Below are 14975 nucleotides of genomic sequence, written 5' to 3' on the forward strand. Positions count from 1 at the left end.
AGTATGGCTGGTGGAGGTGCTCGAGTTACATAATCTCCATCTCCCTCCCCGCACAGTGACAGGGAGGAAGGGGGGCAGCTGCCGACTCCCATCTCATCATCTTCAGCCTGCTGAGACATCTCTCCTCTTCCTCTTCCTCTTCCCCTTTTCTAAACACAGCGTTTGTTCGCTGTGCTTCAGTGTGTCGTCCACATCCAGCTGGCACTGCACCCAAACTCCAACCTGCTACCGTCCAAACATCAAACCCAAATCCTCCTGGCTGCTTCTCACGTCACACTTTGAACTGTTACATCAAGCCGATCCATCACAGCATAAAGAGAGCTCTCAGCCGTCTAACAGGCAAACGAGTTCAACCTCTAACGCTCACAATGCGATTTGTCCAAACACATTGAATATGTCGGGATCAACTGATTTGTATCATCACCGCTGTTAGACGCCCGTCTGCCCACATGCTGTCCTCCACTGGCATTGTTCCGGCGTGTTAGTGGTATACTGGTGAACTGTCACACATACTGATTACACCACAACCCTCACAGATGCTGTTTTAGCAAAACAACCCCCCCCCCCCCCCCCACCCCCCCACATATTTTGCCTGTTCTTGCAGGAAAAAAGCAAGAGCCAAGCCGTCAGGGCCATCTGAGCACCGTGCATATGGACCCCACGAGAAGCTGCCGCCGCTATGCTGTCTGATGGTCGCCCGTTTGGCATGTTGAGGCCCAGCAGGGCAGGCTGTCGAGCAAAAATGTGAACATGTCTAAAGCTGGCAGTGATGGAAGGAGGGTGTTGTGTTAGCACACAAGCAAAGGATGCTCTCAGGAGGAATCCAGGAACAGTGAGATCGGGGGACGGATGTTCAGGCTTCAAGTTGTTAATTCCAAATCAAACCTTAACATGGAGAAAGGACTTTCCACAGCAAACGGAAGCATATTAAAACAGGTTCAGCATGTGTATGCAGTATGGGTAGATTAACTATTAAAAGACATTAACTGTGTCTTTCGTTATCCAACATGTCATGATATCTCAGCTGCAGGCGGGTTAATCGCCCCTGGTTTTATTTTAAATACAAGTGAAGCTTTGGCACACTCTTTATTTAGATTTATTTTTGGGCTTTTTAATGGAGAGATAGGACAGTGGATAGAGTTGGAAACCAGAGAGAGAGAGAGAGAGAGTGGGGAATGACATGCGGGAAAGGAGCCACAGGCTGGATTTTGAACCCAGGCCGCATACATGGAGGACCGCTGGTGGCGCCCCACTTTGGTGCACTTCTGATCTCTTAATGAACTGATTTCATGACCTTGGAAATATTTTTGGCAATTTCTGCAAGTTGCAGTGGATTTGATTTGAAAGCATTTGGTCCTAACTTTAGATTTCTGCAGAAATACAAATTTAACCTATGAAGAAAAATTCACAAGATCTAAATGAATGCTTTTAAATTCTTTCTATGGCTCTGTGGAAACCTTGTTTGGACAGGAAGTGGTGAAGTTCCACATACGTTTTTTTTTTTTTTTGTAGTTGTCATTCTTGTGGTTATAAGCATGTTTATATCTGGAGCCACGTCCTGTCCGATGGTTATCTGTCAGCACCTTAAGATGAGATGGGCTTCCCCCTCCTGCTGTGAACCCCCCTGGATGAAAACCTGATGGCTCATAAATTCCCATCAGGTGGGCGCTGGGATTCAAAAACCTGCACATTTCCTGTGCGGTGATGTCCCTTTAGCCTCTCTGGGTACAAATGATCACATTTCCCACTAATCCTGGACTGTGCAGAGCGAGAGAGAGAGAGAGAGAGAGAGAGAGAGAGGAGTGGGCTGGAACAAGCAACGGACGAGGTGAGGGTAGCATTAAAGATTTGTGGTTGTCATGACAGCAACCGGGCGCAAAAAAAAAAAGACTCGCTCCCTCGCCCACAAACTCCTGCCTAATTGTCATGCACCCACCCACTCCAGCCCCTCCCAGCCTAATCCTCGTCTATCCTTAGCTATCACGTTGCATAGATCAGGGTGAACCTGGATCTGAATCTCATTGTCATCCTGTTTGTCAGATCCAGGAGAAGAGTTATTAAAACAATGACTAATCCCGTACAGTTCACCTTATCTTGACTTCCTGTCACACTTCACAGCTGTAGATCAATGTCTTTTATGATGCGAGCAGGAGGCCGTATCTTGACCGTATGTTTAAGTAAAGTCAGAGCAGTGTAGCGGCTCACATTCTCCTAAATTATTAAAGACAGATCAATACTTCAAATGCTTTGTGCTTACCTTGAAGCCTGCTTAAGAATACAAAGCCCCCTTGAGCGAGTGCTTTGCTGATTTTTTTTGCTTGGCATTTATCGGTTGGGAAGGAGCTTTGACTCGGGCAAAAAGGAATTACAGTGTGACTCGTCTTAAAGTTTGAACATTCGGCAAATTATGTAATTTTTCCTGTTTTGATCGAGCCCACACTTGTAAATAGTTCCGTTGTGTTTACTACCCCTCAGTCTCCCTCTCTGCCCTCACAGTTTTTTTGTTTTTTTGTTCGCGGTCATGTTCCAGTATGTGCTCTGGTTTTCGTCCTGGGTAACTTTTTTTTTGTATACATTCCTTTTTTATTGTTTTCTCGCCGTCACAGTCACAGGACAATATTCCACAGATCTCATGATGTAATGTGCAGCCATCACCCGGACCACCTCGGCAAAACCCCCGGCAGCTGCACGGAGGGGAATATGAACAAGCTTATAATCATCCCCTGCTGGTTTAATAACTCAGGCGCTGAGGATGGAATATATTTTTTTCCTGTGCTCGTTTTTTTTTTTTTTTAGGGGGGGAACTCTGCCTCGTCCTTTTCCACTCATTTGGGCTGGCGCTCCCGTCTTTCTTTTCCGTGTCTCAGAGCTTGACTCCATCATGGGTGTCGTTCGGCATGAGGGGTCTTGTTTGTGGCTTCTTATGTAAGACGTGCAATCTGATCTATAGCCGCTTACACTACCATACAGAACCACTAATAAGATTTTTGTTGAGCAGTAATCACTTTGTGCCTCGGGTTTTTTTTTCCAGTGCGGTCTAATTCGAGACACATGTAGCAGGCTGTGCACACAATGAAGCACATACTAGCAAAACATCTACATGTGAGCCTGCGCACCGCAAAAGTAAGCACTTAATATACTCAAATTGGTGGATAATAACAGGGAGGAAGCTGCGGGGTTGAGCCACGGTTAGCATCAGGGGAAGCTTGGGCATCCTCTGACTTTGGAGAAACACCGCGGCAGTGCCAGGAAAACACACAGCCTACCTGATGGTTTAGTAGGAGGGCGAGGGAGTTCACATGCTCATATTTATGTGAATATAAGAAGACGCACACACACCTGTTACTCCTCTCTGTCTACACGCACACACACACACAAACAAACAAACAAACAAACAAACAAACAAAACGCCGTGCCCGCTCCGTATGAGCCTCGGTTGCTGTGTTTCTGCTGGCAGGGCGCCTTTGTTTTGCTTCACGGCAGCACAGGGGTGGGGACGCGTTATGTAATCTGTGGCGTGTGCCGGGGATATACACAGAGAGAGAGAGAGAGAGAGGGTGAAGGGTGTGCCCACAGTAACACACACACACACACACACACTCATGATGACATAATCTACTGACCTCTTCTGTGGCCCGCCCTCGCCCCCCCCCCCCCCCCCTGGTTATTCCCGGCATCACACTGTGATTTTGGGAACCGCAGAAGAACATCCTCTTTCACCCTCCATTAACGTTTGTGCAATCTAGGACAGAATTCTAACCGCTGGTCCTCGAGGACTCTTATTGCACTTTAATGTCATGTTCAGGGCAAAGAAGCCTCAGAGGGGTTTTATTTTTTCCATCTTCTTTCCTTGGTCATGGGAGAAACAGAAACATGCTACACTACAGGGCTCCTACTTTCTGCTAATGTGAGGGCGTTACATGTAGAACACTCAGAGCTTCAGATTTCTCAGATACGGCTGAAGATATGCTCGCTGCACATCCTGAGTTGGTGTTTATTGCTTCCAGACGAAACAGATTATTTTTGGTTTATAGTAAACAAAAAAATGTAGCTGCAGCAAGCTTGGCATAACATGTTCCACACAACAGAAAGTGAAGAGAACAGCAGGGAGGGAAACAGAGGGTGAACCAGATCTCCTCAAGGTCACAAGACAAACAAACTCGTCTTTTAGTTTGCACTTTAAAATATTACGGTTAAATAAACACATTTTAAAACAAAGGAGCTAACCCACTTCCCTCTGTGTATAAGAAATCCTCGCCACGCTGAGCCAGACTATATAATTAATATAGATTACAGTAACGCACGGTGAATACTGCATCACCTCCCACGCGTCCATATGGTTTCATAAAGTAACAGGTTCTCTACCTGCGGGATTGTGGGTGATGATTGTGACGTACAAAAGACCTGAGTGGAATTAATTTGTCCTCCCCCCGAGGGGTGTAAACGCTATTTGAATATGCAAATTGATCTGTGGGTTGGTGTTCACTCTGTGATAATGAGAATGAACCCCAGCATATTGACTTGTTTGCAAACTTTAACCTGTACATATATACATTCACACGCTGTTGTGTCTGTTCTGAGTGTACATTGAGGGTGAATGAATGTGTGTGTGTGCTTGTATGCTTGTGTGACTCTTGTGTGTGCACTCAGGCTTGCCCCCTCCGTGATTAAAGTAGTTTCCATAATGGAATAGTGCACTCTCTCTCAGCTATGGAAGAATATCTGCTTTTCATTTGAAAGACCTTCATGCTGCTGCAGCCGTGTGGGAAGCATCCCCAGTATCATTAGTTACATTCTGCACCGGCTTCACTGTGGAGCAAGAGTCCGTGTGCCTCCATGCAACACTTCTCCCTGTGCTGAAAATGCTTTCTCTTCTTGTCTTACAGATAAAATTGAAGAGGCACAAAAAGAGCTTAAAGACCCCAAAGGCCCACAGAAAGGTAAGAAATACTTCATCAAGGTTTGAATGGAAGAAAATACTGTTTTTATTTTCTGGTTTCTTATTCCAACCTGGCAGGTTAAAATAACAAATTAGATGTTTTAAGCTGACTTTCAACTTAAAGCATTAAAATGAATGTGAATTAAATTGTGTTGAATTGAAAATGCAATCAATAGCTGTATTGTTTTTTCTGCATTTTCTAAGTACTGACCTGTAGAGCTGGAAATATTTGGGTGTCTCACGATTCGATTTCTATTCTCTGGGTCACGATTCGATTCTGGATTCATAATTCAAAGTTTATTTTTGAGTTAGTACACACTTCAGGATCCACTCTAGTCATCTGTGAGACTGGCTGCATTTCTTTCATGCTCCGTTTGGTATTTTACATCGTAAAGAGCTAGCCTTAGCACTTTAGCAGGGAGTGACTGATTAGCCCCCCAAATGTTTTTTTTTTTTTTTTTTCGATTTTATGAATCTATTTAAAATCTCAGAGATAAGAATTTCGATTTTTACATGAATCAATTTTTTCACCTACTGAGTTGTGATTTAATGGAACTCATGTATTGATTTGTTTTGTTTCCTTAGAAAGTGTATGTGAATGAAGTTAAAAATAACTGCTTACCTGTTGTTACAATGGAAGGCCCAGCTGCAGGGTAGCATTCAGATTTCTGCATCAGATGCCAAATGCACATTTGCAATAAATAAGACTAATTTTGATTAACTGCTGAGTAAATACTACTCTTTTATAGATATAGAGGTTTAATTATAGTTATAAAAATATAAATATAGTTGGTATAATCCTAGTTTTTCATACATTTGACCATGGATTTTCTCCTGTGTGTTAGCAGTGAAATATCATATTGATTATTTGAAGTGAATTTAATTTTAAAGGTTTTTTTTTAAGTTATACTTCAGCTAAATATGTTGGTTCACAGGAAAGCAAACTGTGTGCCTTCTTTATTTTCAAAACATGCATCTGTATCTGTAACACTGTCATCCCAGTGAAGCTACACCAATGCCATTGTTAACACTCAAAAGAACATTTTCTTTTGTTTTGTGGGTTCTTATGTAACTACACTGAAAACAGAAAAGCCAGTTGTGTTGAGCCCTTGTGTAACCTGAGCTTACTCATCACTGCAGCATTGTCCATTTCAAACACCCAGCTTACGTGCTTCCATCCACTGTACTTTAGGTTGGGTGTAGACACTGAACAGAACGAGTACACTTAAAAATATCTCAGTCCTCTGCACACAGGTACTGACGTCCTGTCGTGCTGGCCAGTCAAAGGTTAATCCCTTTGAGAACAGCCTTTATAAGAAGTTAAGTCTTTCACTCTTTATCATTAAACCAGGATCTTTACATAAATATTTAAATTCACACACAATAATTAAAGAATGTGTAACTATTCAGAGAGGGGGAAATAGTATCAAGCATTTCTGCTCGTCATCTATGTTTAAGATCAACGTTTTTTGGGGGGGTTTTTAGAACAGGAAAGTTACATCTGCACACAGAAAGGGTCAATGTTTTTGTTTAGAAGGAATTTTTAAGAACGGAAAATCTTTGGTGAAGTCATGGAACATCTTTGGCACACTTGTTCAGGTAGTGGGTGGAGGACTAATCCTTTTTTCTTTCCACTGCAGATTATGCAACTACCTTTCTTAATGAAGAGGTCATTTAGGATGCGTTGTAAAACAAAACAAAAGTCACTGGATTTATGTTTTCTTGTCTGTTGCTCTAAAAGTTCTTTGGTTGCATGTTTTCTTAAGTGAATGGATTAATTTATATAAAGACAAGGCGTTCCCCAATCTAATTATGCTAGAGTCCTTGAAGGAACCCTGACCTCATCTTGGGAAATACCTACATAAGCCAGGAAACTGTGACAGGGCACTGGTAACATTATGCAACATGTCTTTCAAAACATTCGGCTGATTCACCAGCACAGGGCCGACTCAACAAATATGGGACAGCAGATGAGTGCAGCCTTTTGTAACAGTTTTGCCGTAGAGTTGGAATGCAGTTTCTTTTTATTGACTTGTGTGTTATATCTCTGATCAGCCCAACCTCAATATGCCGATACTGAAAACAAGAAAGGGAAAAATGATCATTACCTTATGTAATGAAGTGTGGGCCTCTTTGGTATGAGTCACACAGAAAATACATAAAAGTAAGGGTGTTGTGTCTAGATTATAGAATGTATCCCTATCCAGTTACAGATAAACAAGTTGTTGATAAAACTGAATTCACAGTAAAGGCATTACCTCATTGCTACATGATATTATGGTGTCATGGTTACATGTTTATCCTAAAGTAATAACACTCAAATATTTATAGTTTAAAATTACAGTCCACATAATCAATTTAATTATATTGTTTATTTTTAAAGGGACAGCCCACAATTAAAAGTTATTGCACAACAGTTGGGTAATAGCTAATTTGGATCTGTTGTCCCTGGGCAGGTAGACAACACCCATGCATTTTTATTATCAGGAATGCACCCTTTAAAGTATAACTATAAGTACTATTAAATGTCTTACAATGTTTTTTTGTGTCTTTCTCCAGGGACATCTGAAAGAGAACAAAGAAATGCAGAAAACATAAAAGGCCTGAAGAGGAAAAAGGTTGTTGCAGAGAATCGGCTGGAAAAAATTCCCAAATCCCCAGTCAAGAAGCCCCTACAGTTGAAAACTTCTGAAGCTGTGCCCCACGGAGCACCGTCCAGGGAAAGTACAACTTCTCGCTGTTCCTCTTCCAACAGCCCTTCCCACAAACCTTCAACATCCCCCAGTGGGAAAGGAGAACGACAATATGCCCAACCAATTACAGCATCCCCAAGCGAGGGGTCATCATCAACCGGCAGTGAAAGGCTGAAGCCGGAGGAAACGTCTTCTAGACTGCCAGCACTTGATTCCACTGATGGTGGACAGAGCTCTTTGATTACTGCTACAGAATCTCAGCCTAAAGACAACAAGAGCCCCATCTTAGAGGGAGATCCTTACCACAGCAGTGCTTCACTTGATGTTTTACTTAAGGCCATGGAGCCTGACTTTAGTACACTGGCTGAGAGGAAACACTCCTTGCATGCCACTGGAAAACCAGCCTCCAACTTTAAAGCTCAACATAGTGGAGAATTAACAACAATGCCAGCTGTTAACGTTGGTCTCCGGACCCAACCTCCTCATATGCAGACTTATTATATTGACAAACAAGGCAACTTCATTGGCATTTCAGCACCACTACAAGGAAATGTGCAGACATCTACACAGGGTACCCCCATGCAGTCGTCTCAGCTTGCCACACCGCACTTTATGCCTGTTGCATCAAATCCTGAAAAACCTAGCTTGCACATGAGCTTTAATACTGGACCATCCACCATAACTCATGCGCCTGTTCCTTCGGGCTCCAATGCTTTGCCACAAAGCCAACCACCAGTTGTGCAGACATGCCAGTCCCTTTCAGCAAGTGTTCCAAGCACCATTCAGGTGCCAGTAACACCTGGCAGCAACCAAGTTCAGATGACCACTGTAATGAACTTTGGTGCTGAACAGGTTTACAAAGACCAAAAGCCTAAGAAGCCAGGAAAGTATGTTTGTGAATACTGCAGCCGGCCATGTGCAAAACCCAGTGTGCTGCTCAAACACATAAGGTCACACACAGGAGAGAGACCGTACCCCTGTGTTACTTGTGGCTTTTCTTTCAAAACCAAGAGCAACTTGTACAAGCACAAGAAATCACATGCTCATGCTATAAAGCTGGGTCTCATTGCGCGATCTGAATCTGGAGGTGGGTCACTATCTCAAGAATCCGACAAAGCACTTGGTACACATTCAGAGGCGGAGGAGAGTGGGGACAGTGATGAGGAAAGTAGCACCGCAGATTTGGACCCTGACTCATCACAGAGCAGTGTTGCAGCTTTGTCTGAAAATAGTTTGCAAAGTGCAGGTTCAGCTCAAGCAAGCCACAGAGAGGCTGACTCATCGGCTGTATTTGAGTCAAACAAACTTGCCCCCGGTCAGAAGGCTCATGAGCCCAAAGTGACAGCTGCACTACCAAAAGTTGTTGTATACCCAGTTAATGTCTCCCCTATGAGGGCAGATAGTCCAAGAGTTACAGGTGCAGCACCTGAGCAAGCTGCTGCACAACGTCAAAGAGAGTTCCAGACTGCTAACCTGAGATCAAGCATCACAGTATTGTCATCTCTGAAAGAAGTGGATGGTACGAACACCTCCCTAGATACTGTCAGTGAAGATGAAGACCTACAATGCAAGTCTCCAATGTTAGGTGGTCATGCTCAGCTTCAGAGGCAACAAGCTACAGACTTTTCTCAACAGCAACAGATGAAGTGTCTTCTTAGTCCCCGCAGTTTGGGAAGTACGGATTCTGGGTACTTCTCGCGTTCTGAAAGCGCTGACCAAGCAATGAGTCCACCCAGTCCATTTGTTAAGATAACTCCCCCAGTAGATATTGACATTGCCAAGAATAGTCTTACCAATGTTGCTCCTGTGGTTAGCACAGTTATGCATGTGGTAGCTGAGCAAAAGTCAAGGGCCACAGAGGGACAGATGCGTCCACCATTAGAAGTCAAAGCACTCTCTCTGGAAGAACGAATTTCAAAGTTGATATCTGACAATGAGGCAGTGGTTGACAATAAGCAGCTGGACAGTGTAAAGCCAAGGAGGACTTCTCTCTCAAGGAGAGGTAGCATAGACTCCCCTAAATCCTACATATTTAAAGACTCTTTTCAGTTTGATCTTAAACCAATTGGGAGGAGGTCAAGTTCCAGCTCAGACATTCCTAAGTCCCCATTCACTCCCACTGATAAATCAAAGCCAGTATTTCTTCTCTCTGTACCTTCCCAATACCCACCAATGGATTGTTTGCCAATAACAAGAAGTAACTCAATGCCTACTACACCAGGACACTCTAATCTTCCCATTAATGTTCCCCCCCTTCCCCACCCTTTGCGAATTTGTCAGTCATTTGACGAAAAAATTAGTTCATTGAATGATGATGTATTTTCATCAGCCCCATCAACCCCAAATCCAGCAATACATTCTCGTACCTTGGTCAGACAGGCAGCAGTGGAGGACTCTTCCACAAGTGAGGGGCATGGCCTTCATACTGTCCGCTCCATGGACGAGGGCTATCATGGCCAAAGTAGTTCCACAGAACTAATGCAAAGAAGTAGATCTTTTGAGCACAGTCAGGACAGAAACAAAAAGCCTCAACAGAATAAAGGTACAATGTATGAATGTGAAACTTGTCGTAACAGGTACAGAAAGTTGGAGAATTTTGAAACGCACAAGAAATTCTATTGCTCTGAGCTTCATGGTCCAAAAAACAAGCCAGTCAGTGTAAAAGAAACTGACCAAGATGTTTTTCATGTAAACATGCAGCCCATAGTCTCAAGATCATCAAGTGGCCCGGGGATACTTGATCAACAGACATCAATTAGAAAGAGAAGGAAAATGAAAAGTGTTGGAGATGAGGATGATCAATCTCCTACTGATACCATTCCACCCTGTTCCGTAAGTTTTGAGCTACCATCTGTTCTTGCAAGTCAGACTTTTTCTCAGCATAATGTTATTGTGGACATACAGCCTAAAAACAGCCAAACAAAGCTACCTCAGATTCAACTTGTAGCAAGAGGTCTTAATACTTCAGAATCCAGATTGTCACCAATACGAGAAACCCAGATATGCACCTCTACCAAGGGAGAACTTCAAAGGCAAGGCAGTGGTACTTCAGTTATTAGACACACCAATTCTCTCAGCAGACCAAATTCATTTGAGACAGATTCGATTGACAGGGCCTCTCCTGTTGATGGCATGGAGAAGGATCCCCTAAACAAGCTCAAGACAGATGCAAAAGCAAATGTTACAGTGGACAGTTATCATGAAAAAATAGCCAAACCCAAGAGTGTTGACTATGAAAAACAACTAAAGGAACAGTGCTGTGATGGCTCAGTAGGAGATGTTGATGAAAACTCAACTCCTGTCCATCATTCTCGTCTCGTTCGTCAAAACAACATTCAGGTCCCTGAGATTCTAGTCACCGAGGAACCAGATAGAGAGCATGAAACACATACTATTGAGCAAGCAGATAAGCCTACAGATCAGTTCAGCTGGCCTCAGAGAAGTGAGAGCTTGTCAAAGGTACCAGCGGAGAAACTTCCACCGAAAAAGAAAAGAATTCGTCTGGCTCAAATGGACCAATCCTCAGGTGAATCTAGTTTTGAGTCCAGCTTATCAAGGAGCCTGAGCAGGGACAGTAGTCTTTCTCGTTGTTCCAGTGTCTCGGCCTCTTTTGACAGAGAGGAGACGTCTAGGTCAGAGAGTCCTTCCAGAGGAGAGTGTTTTAGCAAAGTTCAGGAGCCTCAAGGTTTGCCTACAGTCTTCAATACCCTTGGTGTGCCTGGAATTATGAGGCGGGCTGCATCTGAACAAATCACTTGTACTCAACCATCTGTTGAGATTTCATGTGACTACCGTAGCAAGTCCTTTGACTGTGGCAATGTGTCCCCCAGCAGATCTCTGTCACCTGTTGGCCAACACAAAAGTGGACAAATCTTACACGCTCCCCAGGTGCCACTTATTGAAAGGAGGCGAGGGCCTTTAGTCCGTCAAATGTCTTTAAAGATAGGCCCAGAAAGTCAGCAACCTGTCCGGAAGGTTGTCATACCTATAGATAAACCTGCCACTTCAAATGTTAGCTCTTTAACTCAGAATAGAGGCCATCAGATTCACATTGCCAATAGGCAGACCATGGCTCAGCCATTTATTCTGCGTACTGGGGAGCTGCCTTTGCAAAACAACGAGCAAATTGTGCAGAGCATTCATTTGGGTAGTCTAACTCAGCAACCTCAAGTCCATGGCCTTCCGCACCCTTGGCATCAAACTTCAAGGGTTCAAATATGCCAAAAGTTACAACAACCACAGAGTCAGATCTTAGTTTGTCGCCAGAATATACAAAACAAACCAGCTGACTCTGAAGAAAAGAAAAGTTTTGTGCCCAAATACCAACTAACATCTCCTGCTCTGAGAGCAAGCCAAACATTTTCATTTGCCAACACTCAGGCAACTCAGATTGCCCTACCAGTTTTGACAATACCTATTGCCAATCCAGTTTTGAGCATTTCAAAGTCTTCAGATGTACGCACAAATGTTTATGTTGCTCAACCAAATCAACAGGCCTCTGAGATTAAGACACAGACCGTTGTTCTGTCAGGAGAACAGCAAAAGGACCTATTTGATCAGACCCAAGCAGGCACTATACCATTGCCTCAGATCCTCATAACTCATGAGCAGATGCACCCTGCTCTCTCTGTGTCAAATAAAAATAGCCTTCTATCCAGTCACAGCGTAGATAGTGACACTCAAACGCTACCTACTGTAAAGGATAGGACTCCAACAGTTAGCACTCATATGCATTCAGGAGAACGAGCACCTTCCCTTGGGTCTTTACATTGCACTCAGAAACTGGCATCAGTAACTCTATGCCCACAGCACGAACCCACCGCCTCAAGTAAACGAATGCTGTCACCTGCAAACAGCCTGGACATCTACATGGAAAAACACCAGAAGCGGGCTAAGGATGAGCATGGTGTGGCCTGTTTAACTGATGGAAGGTCAGTCAGCTATCTTAACAGCAAGATGTCAGAGGTTACAAGACAAAGGAAGCTAACACTGGTGAGGCAGGTTTGCACAACCGAGCCAGTGGACAGTCCCATTGAAACTGAGGCCCCACCTCTGCCACAGGTTAAAACAGATGGAGAGAAACAGTCAGAGGCAACTGATGAAGTTAAGCCAATGTCACCAGACAGTACTGGGCTGGAAAAACACACAAGCACTGTTATTCATGAGGAAGAAGGACCTACCCAAAAATCTACAACATGTAGCCAGGTCAACTCCATGCCAGTTAGTAATTCTCTGAAGCCCCAAGAAAAAGTTGATGAACAGAGATGGTCTCCGGCCAAATCTCCCATTAGGCCCTCCAGTTTCCATGGTGGACAAATGAAACTGACCACATCTGTATCTGTGGTTAACACAAAGGACAGTCATCGCCTTTCTTTCCCCAGCCTGAAAACTGCCACCACATTTACCTGGTGTTTCCTAATGAAGAGGAAACCTCTTCATGTTCCACAGACTGACCTGAAGACTTCAGCCTACGCTGTCTGGTCAGTCAGTCCCAACAACCCCAACCCACTTGGATTGCCCACTAAAGTGGTCATGTCTCTTTTTGACTCCAAGCAGAGCTCCAAGAAAATGCACTACACCTCAGCTATAAGAACAAGCAAGAAATCTGATATCCTGTCTTACTCAGGCAAGCTGAAAGATGTCATGCCAAAGGTAAGCACTAAGGTTACATTTTTAATTACTCTCATGTTGCAGCATTGTTCTTGAGTCAAATCAGACAAGTCATCTCTTTTAAATTCATTCATCACTTCTTCCAGCAGGTGCCAATAACCCAGAAGCCGAATTCAGCTGAAACCAGGAATAAAGTGACACCTGAACCTCAGGCAAGCAATGAGTCGGACAAGGACGTGGCATCTAAAACGGAACCAAGACGAGTCAAAATATTTGATGGCGGGTAAGATTAAAAAACGAAAAAGTTAATTTATTTGTGTTTTGACTTTTTTGTTAAGTTTTACTATTGCCCTATGTGTCTCTCATGGCTGTTTTCCAATCCTACAGATATAAATCTAATGAGGAGTATATTTATGTACGTGGACGTGGACGTGGGAAATACATTTGTGAGGAATGTGGGATCCGCTGCAAGAAGCCCAGCATGCTGCGCAAACATATCCGCACCCACTCCGACGTCCGGCCATACCACTGTGTCCACTGCAACTTCTCCTTCAAGACAAAAGGTTAGCGCTCAGTAAATTGTCCCTGTTGAGAGCTCAAATCTACTCCTTTACTCGTCTACTAGGGATATAACAACATCAAAATGTCACTATATGATATTATCACAATCACAATTCCATGGTACGCTATTTTTCACGATATTCAAAAAAGAAAAAAAGACAAGTGAAGACACCTTCTCCTTTTCCATTTCTTCACACGGGGGAAACCAAAATGCTTTCACATGTTAGATTTCAAAGCTGCTGGAGCATCCATATTTTTAAAATCATCTCTCTGTACTCCCTCACAAATAATGCCGGTGTACAGCGCAGAGGATGTTGGTGCGCATAGGAGGATGGTCTTTGTAGTTCCAAATTCCAAATTCCGTCCGCTCTGCTCCACTGCAGCAAACACAAAACTACACTTCTTATCTTTCGATATCGTGAAATTGACGATACCGTTACATCCTTATTTTCTACACTTTCCCTATCAACTAGGAACTTGATTTTTTTTGTCCTTTAATGCAGTCTAGAGATGTTTGAGTCATCTGTGTGCTCTCCCAAAATAAAAGAGGTGCACTGTATGTGGTAGTAAAAGACTAGAAACACTATATTCTCACATACTTTACACCATGAAAAAACACCACAACTTAAGAGGTACTATCTTACATTAGCAGTGCATTACTGCAGCTGAACACAAATTAAATTCCTAGTGGCTTAGAGCTACTGCAGTTGACGTCTTCTTTCCTTAGGAGCTATAACATTAAATATGTTTTTTTTTTTTGGTTTTTTTTACAATCTCTTCAACTAAGACAGTATGATTCACCATTCTTTATCAAACTCGCCTACCCACACCACACTGCAGAAAAGTACTTTGTGTCAGAGCAACCCACGTTCATTTAAAAATGTCTTTGTCAGTTACTCACCCTTTACGTACAGCTCGCCCAGAGACCGCATTCTCTTACATAAACTCCGTCTGCGCTATTGTTTAAGCTCTACCCACCCGTAAGACCGTTCTGCCTTTCCTTTTTTGCAGGGAATCTGACCAAGCACATGAAATCCAAGGCCCACAGTAAGAAATGCATGGAGATGGGGGTTCCCGAGGGTCTCATCGAGGATCAGGATGCAGAGGACTCAGGTACTGTGCTTCACTGAGCAGCCTTAATATGGTAGATAAAGTGGAAAATAAAAGTCTGT

General features: G+C 43.4%; 1 protein-coding gene across 2 annotated transcripts in view; it reads left to right on the plus strand.

The window, feature by feature from the left end:
* Positions 1 to 14975, plus strand: part of hivep1 (HIVEP zinc finger 1) — a 49498-nt gene that overhangs the window by 31294 nt on the left and 3229 nt on the right. The window contains exons 2-6 of one of the 2 annotated variants that reach the window (XM_020642238.3): positions 4887 to 4940; positions 7499 to 13284; positions 13392 to 13525; positions 13630 to 13805; positions 14815 to 14916. In XM_020642238.3, coding sequence (XP_020497894.2) covers positions 4887 to 4940; positions 7499 to 13284; positions 13392 to 13525; positions 13630 to 13805; positions 14815 to 14916 — 6252 coding nt within the window. Of the gene's footprint in view, positions 1 to 4886; positions 4941 to 7498; positions 13285 to 13388; positions 13526 to 13629; positions 13806 to 14814; positions 14917 to 14975 lie in introns of both variants that reach the window. The other variant, XM_065947941.1, reaches the window with a different exon arrangement.

This window comes from Labrus bergylta, chromosome 19 (genome assembly GCF_963930695.1).
Source record: "Labrus bergylta chromosome 19, fLabBer1.1, whole genome shotgun sequence".
Classification (NCBI taxonomy): domain Eukaryota; kingdom Metazoa; phylum Chordata; class Actinopteri; order Labriformes; family Labridae; genus Labrus; species Labrus bergylta.